General features: G+C 35.7%; 2 protein-coding genes across 4 annotated transcripts; one reads left to right on the top strand and one right to left on the bottom strand.

The window, feature by feature from the left end:
• LOC122304320 lies at window positions 1-3,893 on the top strand. 3 transcript variants are annotated; one of them, XM_043116515.1, is made up of 7 exons: window positions 1-154; window positions 280-456; window positions 2,216-2,313; window positions 2,669-2,764; window positions 2,975-3,101; window positions 3,180-3,297; window positions 3,449-3,893. In XM_043116515.1, exons 3-7 carry the CDS (start codon window positions 2,277-2,279, stop codon window positions 3,479-3,481), a joined length of 411 nt encoding a protein of 136 aa, XP_042972449.1. In that variant the 5' UTR covers window positions 1-154; window positions 280-456; window positions 2,216-2,276; the 3' UTR covers window positions 3,482-3,893. The 3 variants fall into 3 exon arrangements, with proteins under 3 accessions (XP_042972449.1, XP_042972448.1, XP_042972451.1); XM_043116514.1 differs by having other exon boundaries at window positions 2-154; window positions 3,512-3,893; XM_043116517.1 differs by having other exon boundaries at window positions 3-154; window positions 2,216-2,289; window positions 3,512-3,893.
• Window positions 3,894-4,360: 467 nt separating this feature from the next.
• On the bottom strand, window positions 4,361-7,944 carry LOC122304319 (UBP1-associated proteins 1C). The gene is made up of 6 exons (XM_043116513.1): window positions 7,723-7,944; window positions 7,343-7,417; window positions 6,046-6,176; window positions 5,215-5,716; window positions 4,803-4,916; window positions 4,361-4,690 (listed from the first exon to the last, which is right to left on the bottom strand). The coding sequence occupies exons 1-6, from the start codon at window positions 7,807-7,809 to the stop codon at window positions 4,628-4,630; spliced, it is 972 nt and encodes a 323-aa protein (XP_042972447.1). The 5' UTR covers window positions 7,810-7,944; the 3' UTR covers window positions 4,361-4,627.
• Between the last annotated feature and the right edge of the window lie 2,492 nt (window positions 7,945-10,436).

The raw sequence follows: 10,436 nt of genomic DNA, 5'->3' as shown, positions 1-10,436 counted from the left end.
AAATATAAAAACAAGAAATTGGAGGATACGGGAATTCTCGGTCACCCATTGAGCAGCAACCAATCAAGATCTAGAATTTCAGAGAAAAAGAGAAGTCAAATTGAGGGCATGGTTGTCTCTGGTGGCTTTTATCCAATCAACCTTCATGATTCAGGTATCTACCTAAACGACGGATGTTCGACAACTCCTCGATTTTTTGCTTTTTTTTTTGGTGATTTTCTAGAGAATTAATAAGTCGAGTAAACTTGCTAACCATGAGCACCTTCTCTCATGTTAAAGACAGAGGGAGTTAATTTTGGTAAGCTTTCGGCTCTTAAATGCTCAAGGGGATACCTTTGTTTGTCATGACAAAACTGGGTGAAGACTCCATCTTTTTGTCACCTCTTTCTATATATCTGATCTGAAGGAAGAAGCGGGAACTCAAGGGAGAGAGCGCTCAGTTCTTGTTCTTCGTAGGCAAGTTTTGATCTGTTATTCCATTTCTCATTTGTCGATTGTTTTGATGGAATAACTGTTATAATTTTCTGGGTATTTTTGGTATTGCAAATTAAGTTTGGATATATTGTTGATTTTATGTAGTTTAGAGAACTTATTGCTCAATGGTCGATGGGTAATGGCAATTTATGTAACTTTGGTTGATTTATGTTATCTTTGAATGATATTGGGTGGTTTATGATCTGATATTGGATTTGTTGTGCTTGTATGTGGTATTTATAGCCCCCATATTAAGGGAATTACATGGTTTTCGATGGTTTTGGGATAGGAAGATTATTATAAAACATTGAATTAAGAGCCTCAGGACAGATTTCTCGAGCTGGTTTTTTACTTTTTTTTTTTTTTTTTTTATAGCATCTATAACTGCTTCCGGTTTAGCTGGATGAAAAAATCTATTCATCATCATTTTTCTCATTATCTTCTCATCATCCCATGACGTGGCATTAGATAATACGTTCACAAGTAAAATATAATAAATAGTCTCCAATCATCTAATGCCACATTATGGGATGACGAGAGTATGATGAGAATTCGGATGATGAGGTGGATAGTCTTCAAGAGAAATTAGCTTATCAAGTTCCTGAACAGAACTGTAAGAATCAGCACTGATCATCATCCCCTGTTATTGTACATGCTCCCATAGCAATAACATATTTTGGTTCAAGCATTTATTCATTTCATCCCACAAAAGGAGCCATTTCTTTTCATTGTTAATGTACCTGCAGTTAAACTAAGGTCTGCCTTTATAGGACTAGATCTTGCTGCCAGTATCTAATGATCAAAGTTGACTCATGGAAGCCTTACTACTTATGTATCCAGTGTTCATTTTTATGCATTGCCACCGTAGTCAGCAATGTAGGATCTGAAGGTACAAAGAAGAACTGCTAAACGAAATAATTGAAGAAAATGATATATGCTTTGTTATTAATTATATACTAGATAGTAATAAATAGGCATCACCATACAGTTTTGTTCGAGCACCTTAGTGCATGAGAGTTATAACTTAATAGCAGATTGAAAGCACTATCCCACTCTCACTTGCAAATTGGGTAGTTATTCTGAATATTTTTCCTACTTTCTACTTGTTGATTGGAGCATGGTTATACTTGTGCTGTGCCTTTATAAGATACAATCCTAAGAAACTGTAAATAAATAAACAACTGTACTTCTCTAATGTATTCACAGAAAATGAAAAAAAGTAAGTCACACCTCATTGTTAGGTATTCCCACTTTAAATGCTTATGGCACACATCACGTACGAATGGTTCATTTTTTATTGAAGGAAGAGTCATGCCATCGAGACACTTGTGCTTTATTATGGAAGTGCCTCCCTAGTTTACATTTAACAACTAAGAAAAAACAAATGAAGCTTTCCGTTATAAAATTGCTGTATACTCTACCATACCTTCATCCCACTCTTATCCTACTATGTTAACGTGACATTATCCATCATTTCTTGACTTGTTATTTTAAAAAAAGAGCTAGTCTAATGTTTGATGCCATCAACACAGTGTGATGGGAGTGGGATGAGTGTAGCATATAGCATAACTCACTTCTAAAATATGCTAGAGATTTGGTGAACCGTTTCATCATTTCAACCCATCTTTTTTCAAGATTCCATCTTTTCAGTTATGTCTCTCTGTTCTCTCTGCATCAAGGTGGAGTATTTGCATAATTACAGTTGCGTAATTTAAAATGCTCTTTCATTCTTGCAAAACAGGTTCTTGTTAGAGTTGCAACAAAACAGAGGACATCAACCTGCAGAATAAATCTCTCACACAATGGATCAACAAAGTACTCAACTTCTCTTGATCATCAGTATTTTCTTATCCTTGCACTCATTCTCAAATGTCATCAGGCAGATTAATATTTGTTGCTTTGGAAAGAGATTAGTGGTGATATATGGTCCCTTCTTGTTTCTAGTTCTTGTTCATGTTTTTACCCATATAGAAAGCATGGTTATACTCGTATACGCCAGCATGTCTCCCTATAAAACATGTTTGAAGGCCAGCACTTCTTACTTGAAACGCTACCTTGTCCATATCGTGGACTTTCTACATGAATCTTCTGCCACCTTTAATATCCCAAGTCATTCAGGCACATGGTTAATTAAAAATTAAGCAAATATAACAGTTAATACTTACTAACTATAAATCGGCACCACTTCTTGCAGAGGCTACCAGAAATGGCCTTGAGTTGGTGAGATCAGTCTCTGATAAGCATCTTGATCTTTTGAGGTCAACCACTCGATATATTTCAGTAGTTAAAGGTATGCATCCAACTTGGACTAAATACACTCTCGACGAGGAAATTTGAGAAATGTTGCGGTTATATTCAATTTACCTCTGTATAAAAGAATATTACCTATTTAATAGATATGGGATCTCTTAAATTTTGATGTGACAAAAATGTTAATAGCAAGTTAGTCTCTCTACGAAATGTTTGTCCAGACGAGTGATAGGTTTCATGACTATGGTAGGGCAAGTATCCGATGCTGTGGGGCGTGAAAAGGGCAAGTATATCCTCATTCGAGATCTGGAAGAATCCCAATTAGGGATTTACGACAAGCCCCTTCCATGCTTTGGCTGTGGGATAGGATGGTTTTCGTACGTATACATTGTTCCTTCTTCCTCCTCCAACAGTACTATTATTCATCATCTAATGGCTTGACGTTTTTGTTACAGATTTCTTTTAGGTTTTGTGTTTCCACTTCTTTGGTACTATGGGACGATTCTCTATTTTGGAAATTACTACAGGAGGGATCCTAGGGAGCGAGCAGGGCTGGCAGCCTCAGCAATTGCTGTAATCTCTCTCTCTCTCTCTCTCTCTCTCTCTCTCTCTCTCAAAATCTGAACAATAATTTTATTTTTTTTATAAAATTGCTCTCTCATATAAAGAAATAACCATCCAATCTGCTGATGGATTGATTTGTTTTTCTTTTTGTTTTATGCAGTGCAAATTGCAAAGGTTCTCTTATGTGTCTTAAAAGTAGTATAATTTGTTAATGTCATTGCAGGCACTGGCTTGTACTGTAGTGTTGCTGGTCATAGCAGCTATTCATTTCTTTTAGCCACTGCGACTCTGTTCCTGGGATGTTCCTAGCAAATTGTGAGCATCACAAAATTGAACTAGAATTGCAAGGACATGTAGATAACACGGCTCAAGAGACGGGGGGAAAAGCATATAATTCATAGAATACTCCCCAAAAATTTGAAGACTAGATGAGATGATAAAAATCCAAACGCCCTTTTCACAAAGATTCTGCATTTGTATGTAATAGATGCCAAGAAAATTTGTATTTCAAACTGGTAAATGTCTATGACAGTTAATTTGAAGCTCGTCCATGGTCCAAACACATGCATACATATATATATATATATATATATAATTCCACTTCATTACTGTCTTCATGTATAAGAAACCCGATGATGGGTCTGATTTGTCTACCAAGTTGATGGTGATGATTAAGAAAGATATGGCTCTCTCTAATATAGATGCCATTAAGATCAGGGTGCAGCCAAGTTTAGGATACATATTTCCTCTTGTAGGGTTTAAAAACTGAAAATCTTCCGTTTTTTGACTGGTTGTGATGGCCATCTAACAAATTTCATCTACAGTTTTTTTTTAATGGATATGTTGCTTGAATCAAAATTACCAAAGTTTTCCTTCTGTGGTTGTGGTCAAAATGTTTCCTGAAAGACCGAAACATGGTAAGTAGATCACAAATCCAGAGAAATATGAATAGAGGTAGGTTACACCCAAGAACTGACGTTGGAAAACTATTGCGTATGCCCAGAGTGGTCGGGTGTCTGAATTTATCAAACTGAAGTACATAGAGAGAGAAAACGACCACTACCAAAGGGAATTCGAAAATGCAAAGTCAAAAATTTACTAGAAATGCGTAACAAAAAAGCACAAAACTCTTCTCTTGAGAAGGCAGTACAAAAAATGGATTGTTTTCTTGACAAAATTGAAGATCAATATATTTCTTTCGAAAACATTATCGAGCAGAAGATTTAAACCGAAAATGGAAGCCACGTACAAAAGGAGAACCGGCTCAGCTTCATTCTTCATTAAATGAGAGAAAATGCCTGCAAAAGCTGGATTGGGGAAATTACACATAAAAATGTGTTCAATCTCTGGCCACCAGATGGACATATTTCTTCTCTATAGTGAATCTGGAGCTTGAATTGATCTGGCATCAAAAGAGAAAATTGTGAAATCATTGCGGCCTGGTTAAGGTTCAATCAATATCCATATAACATAAAAAATAGATTGTAAGCACGGTCCATTAGATGTGGGCTGACCTTGTGCTCAAGTATATCAATGAGTTTGGATTCATCTTCTGTTATGCCAGATTCCCGTAGAGCCTTGAGAACAACTTTCCTTAGTTTTCTCATCTTCAGAACTCCATCAGGATTCTACCTCCAAGCGAGAGATAATCAGTAAACCTAAGAGTGTACTTTACGGAGAACACAAATGTAATCCCATAATTCATTGCCCTAGAAACTACTCTGCATTATGCCTTTATATTGGTCCCCATACTGGGGAAGTTCCTCTTCTATGCTATCAATTTTATCGCATATGCAAGCTAAAAATGTTTAGCTAAGGAGAATAATGATACACATGCAAAAGAAAAGTGTAAAAATATTTAAATGATCATAATGGACTGAAAATAAATGAAAATGATATTAGAGCTATATTATTCAAGATACATACAGATTTCAAGGCTGATGTGATCAACTTCCTCCACTTTATTTTCTCTTTGGTATCTTCTTTGGCTGAGCTAGATTCTGCCAACTCATCATCCTTCAATGGACTCTTTGTTTCTGCTGCTGCTTCTTTTTCACCATGAATCACTTCCCCATTACCTAAGTCACTTGAGGTATCATCCTTAGTCTTTTTCCTTAAACCATCCTTCACAGATCCCTCAAATTTTCTCTTTTTCTTTGATGGAGCAGCTCCTTTATCTGATTCTAAGTTGTTACGCACAATGTCAGCTTTAGGTGGATCTGGCAGTTTTGGTTCCTTTGCATGTCCATTGGCAACCAATTCATCCTTTTGAGCGTCACCACTATGAAGTTGTGCATCTGGAGTGGATTCTTCTGTCTGCTTAGGTGGGTTTTTTTTAGCATGGAAAGCTCGGGCTTTTGCCCTGTGCTTCTTTCCTTCAGCGTGGAGAAGCAGGGCTTGCTTACTTGTAGCACTGGTATTGCAGAGACTGAAAATACAGAAATGCATCCAACAAACAATAACTCAGATCCAATCATAAGAAGTAACCACAAGTCATCTGTTGGGTTCTGCAACTAAACTCCCTGTTCTTCCAATACTCTCTAAATTTATTTATTAGAAAGAGAATTTTGCATGATATTTTGTGCACAAATAAATGAGAATTTAGTCTAAAAGTTAACATTGCGATATGGCAAATTTTTAATTTTTGGGAGGGGCGACTCAGATCAAGATAAGAAGGTCATGCTTACAAATCAGTTTGATGGCTAAAAATTCATGCTTACAAATCAGGATAAGAAGGTCATAAATATATAAACAAACCTACAAAACCAAGGTGGGCGTTCTGACAACCCAACATTTATATCAATATCAGGTTGTTGCTTTGAGTTCTTGTTGGGCTTGGCAGTCGGAGCAGTCGGAGTGTTCCCTTGGCCCTTTGGACCATATTTTTCCTGAAAACAAAGGCAAACAAGTGATATTCTCAAGCCAGATAGCAGTATGCATCGAAGTTTATAACCAAGTTAGCAAAACATAAATTCCTCTGTTTCTATTTTTATTAACATAATTTGTTACTTATCAAAATAGTTTTCTTTTTTCTAAGTAATAAGATATTTCATTGATATAGAATAGGCATAGCTCAAGTATATAGGAAGTATACATGTGATTACACCTAGCTAGAAACTAGCAACAGTTACAAGGAAATCATGAAAGTTGAGACCATTAAAATCTATAGCAATTCCGACATAAATAGAGTCTTCCAGAAGAAACACTGAAACTCTTCCAAAGAGTGCTCTTGATACTCAAAATTTCTGTAATTCCTTTCTCTCTCCAAAGACAACAAAGTAGACAAAATGGGAGCCATCTTCCACACAGCTGCAATCTGGGGTATCCCCCTAATCCCTCTCCAACTAGCTAATAGACCAACCACCCTCCTCGGCATAACCCATGCTAAACCCATTTTGCTGAAAAAATAATTTCATATGGCCCTTGCAAACTCACAATGTAGAAGTAAATTATCAAAATAGTGGCAAGGGCAAACTTGTGTGCATGAGTCCCATGCCATACGTTTGATTCCTCCAAGGATCAAACTACGATTTAAGTGGGAGGACATGGCGGTGGGTTGCTGTGCTAGTCTCTCCGGGGTTTTAGGTTCCATAGGTGAGACTCTGCCATTGGGTGGTTCCCCCATCATAAAAAATAAATAAATAATAATAACAATAATAGAAAATGCCTCAATATACGTGGGATTTCAGATATATTCCATTCAAAGATAGCATAAGAGACTCAAGTACTTAACTTTGCATGATAATCACACAAGTTTTTTAACGCAGGGAATGTCATTGCAAACCCAAAATCATAACACCTAAAAACTACCGTCAAGACTTTCTCTGGACGCATTGAGAAACCAAATGCTCACACATCTCCAAAGTAATTCTGAGCTATCCATTTACAAACTTTTCATCATTTGATTCGGACCAAAACCATGTTTGATATTGACTAAATCCACTACTTCACTCCCAACCAAGGCAATCAACGCATTGATTTTTCTCTGAAGGAAAGCATCGATCTCAAGTTTGTTGACAATTAAAAAAGAAAAAATAAGAAACGAGACACGCACCGCCTCAGTGATACACTGCGTGTGGCCCTGAACGCTCTGCTGCCCGAAAGTTTGTCCGCAATCAATGCAGGAAAGCTGCACGATTAACCAAAGTTAAAAAAAAAAAAAAAAGTTATGGCTGAAGTTCAATTCAAACAAGAATAATATAAATAAATATTAAAAAAAATCCGTCCTGAGAAAAGAGAGGGGGGGTAGAGAACATAAGTCCCGTGGTTTAGGTTCCATTTCCAATGTTAGGAATTACGTGTAGATCTACCGTTCATGGGATCATGAAATTCTTTGGATCATATCACACATTCCGGTTTCTACTTTGTACCTGCAACCAAACAGAAGACGAAGGAACTAGGATTTTGAAAATGAAGGAAAAGCCAGAAGAAGACCTTGCTAGCGGAGCAGATCCTGAAGTGATTTGGGAGCTTCGGCTTCTTCAGGTTCTCTCCGCAATCTTCGCATTGAAACCACACCATTTCTCTGTGTTCACGTGATTAACTATGAGAAAGAGAGAAATGTACGCAGTACGCGGAGCCCTGCAATAGAAGGAAGGGATATGGGGTTTAAGGCGAGGTTAGGGTTCTGCAGCTTTGCTCACCTTCAACGCTTCAAGTTCGGTACTTTCTATAGCATGCTTACCCAAAAACAAACGACGTCGTGTACCTTAAAAAAAATACCACGTATGCTACGTAATCTGTAAAAGCAATGCTACATACAGTCGTGGAATTATAAATACCGCGTAATCGCTTTGAAAAAGAGTGGGATCCACGATTAAAAAGTTAGTTTTTTTTTTCATATAGGTCCCATATTAATTCATTTTTTTCAAAGCGACTGCACGACACTTGCACAACTACGACTACAAATATAATTTCTCAATCTGTAAAGACACGATATGTCCCATAACAAATATTATCCGAGCGAATTATAAAAATAAAAATTTTATATGTAGTCATTTTTATATATTTTTTACGTATTTTAGTGATATGATTAGTTAAATATTAAAAAAATTTGATTCAACCAATCACATCAATGGGCTGCATAGAAAATACATAAAAGTAACTGTATGTAGTATTACATTTTTATTTTAAAATTCAAATATTTTATAATTTTTAATATATTAATTAGAGCATTGACATTGGCCTAGCTATTGCCAAGTCTAAAATTTGGTTAGAATTTTACTTTTTGGCCATTATATCAACTTTTAGTTAAATGAGTCTATATTAGACTAGTCATATTAAAATTTAAATAATAATATAATATTATATATTTTAATAATATTTGATATTTTTTCTTTTTTGATATTTTGCAAATACACTTCAACCTGAAGTGATGCTATGACATTATAGTTAAAATCCCACTATTCTTGGGTCAGAGTTGAAGTTAATGGTTGACGCTCATATTTCTTTCTAGTTCATATCTATCATTATTCTAAGTGTTTTTCTTTTGCAGGTATATACAAATTTAGAGGGCAACCGATCTCATGTTGTAATCTATCTAGTTTTACATGGTCACCATCTAGTTTAGTTTAGAAAATTGTAAACTTTACTGGACATTTTCATGATTAATGTACACTACATATTATATACGGCAGTACCATGATTAAAGTAGGAGATACCCCGACCAAAAAGTACTTAAAATAGTTAGAAATCCACAAAAATGGTAATATTCCCTTCTCCGCCAGGTTATCTTTAAAGGCTAATATTAAAGACAATATTTATAAATTATGTACATTATCCATCATTATTCAGAATCTGATGCTTCCACACAGAAGCACTAAGTTTAGATCATCAATTAAGAAACTATGAACATTTTAAAACATTGTATATGCCAGTACCATGATTAAGTGGGGGATACCATACATTTCCAACAAAGTCCATAACAGATGGTAGCAACACAGTCCATAACAATATTTAAGCAACATAGTCCAGTTTCTAGTACACAAGATAATATCCAATTCACAAATAGTCAAAACAGTCTACAAATTACCAACAAAGTTCAATTTCTAGTAAAAAAATATAATATCTAGTCCATACCACAGTTCATTAATTTAGTTGCTATCCAGCCACATGTATATCCAACCCATGTGTAGCTGGGCAGCCACCAAAATTACAAAAAAAAAAAAAAAATTCAAAACTAACAAAATTAGAAGTTAGACACTTCCATAAGGTGTCGAAGAAGATGTAGATGTACCTCCAGAATTGGACTTTCATTTCTCAAAAATTCTGAGTTGAATCTATTTGAAATATTCTTGTTGCATGGCATTCATGCCACTTAAATCTAGCATCATCATCTTTATCTCGAACTTCTTCTTCTTTAGTTCAAATGCTGCTAATCTTTTGCAGTCTGCCTTCAACACAACATTTCTCTGCTCTTTCATGGTCGTTGCTCTATCATTGGTCATCTTAGCTAAGGCAATCTTGATCTCACCATCGTTGCCTTCCATAGACTTCCACTTTCTCTCCTTTCTTTCTCAGCTTTTTTGACTGGAGATCTCTCAGCAAGAACCTCCATGTCATTCTCAGCTATGTCAACAACAAATTCACCAAACAGTTTTTCTTGTAACCTTCTCTACTTACCAAGGGTGGAGATGTGTTGTTGCCATTTTTGTTGATGTCTCAGAAAACATCAACAATACTCTATTGTAAAATTACACCATAGTATCTCTTTATACAACATCTTTGCCTTCTCAATCTATAAAGGAGGTAAAGGAATATTTGTTAGTTCATAGATAAGTCCATCACAAATTACATGAATAAAAGAAAATGATACATATCTTGTTTTGCTCAGTTGCACCACTTGGGTGCAATAATTTTATTTGTGTTACGTATGCACAAAACTTATTTGTCAATTTTTGAATCGTGGACTACCGATTCATCAAAGAGCCCTCAAAACGGTTGGCAATGTTCGGTTTTTTATATTCATGATAAAATTTGATAATTCTTTATCACATTTGAGTGGACTTTTGATCAGTATCCCTTATCGCATCGATGCGGATGTTAAACTAAGTTGAGACTAGGAAGTTATCCTCCTCTACAGTGAAAGATGCACCCATTTGAATTTTTTTTTAAGGATGCCTCTTTTCACCGTCATTGGGAGTTTATTG

This window comes from Carya illinoinensis, chromosome 3, assembly GCF_018687715.1.
Source record: "Carya illinoinensis cultivar Pawnee chromosome 3, C.illinoinensisPawnee_v1, whole genome shotgun sequence".
NCBI classification, from domain to species: domain Eukaryota; kingdom Viridiplantae; phylum Streptophyta; class Magnoliopsida; order Fagales; family Juglandaceae; genus Carya; species Carya illinoinensis.
The sequence above is the reverse complement of the archived record's forward strand: the minus strand, read 5'-3'. Positions and strand labels throughout refer to the sequence as shown.

Bases quoted from the DNA above. Each gene is read 5' to 3' on its own strand.
- LOC122304319 (XM_043116513.1), bottom strand. From the start codon at position 7,809: ATGGTGTGGTTTCAATGCGAAGATTGCGGAGAGAACCTGAAGAAGCCG. The intron at 7,418-7,722 runs GTCTTCTTCTGG...TTAATCGTGCAG, and splicing joins GGATCTGCTCCGCTAGCAAG to CTTTCCTGCATTGATTGCGG. The intron at 4,917-5,214 runs GTATGTATCTTG...GCTTGGAGGTAG, and splicing joins TCACATCAGCCTTGAAATCT to AATCCTGATGGAGTTCTGAA.
- LOC122304320 (XM_043116514.1), top strand. From the start codon at position 2,277: ATGGATCAACAAAGTACTCAACTTCTCTTGATCATCA. The intron at 2,765-2,974 runs GTATGCATCCAA...TGACTATGGTAG, and splicing joins ATATATTTCAGTAGTTAAAG to GGCAAGTATCCGATGCTGTG. The intron at 3,298-3,511 runs GTAATCTCTCTC...ATGTCATTGCAG, and splicing joins TGGCAGCCTCAGCAATTGCT to GCACTGGCTTGTACTGTAGT.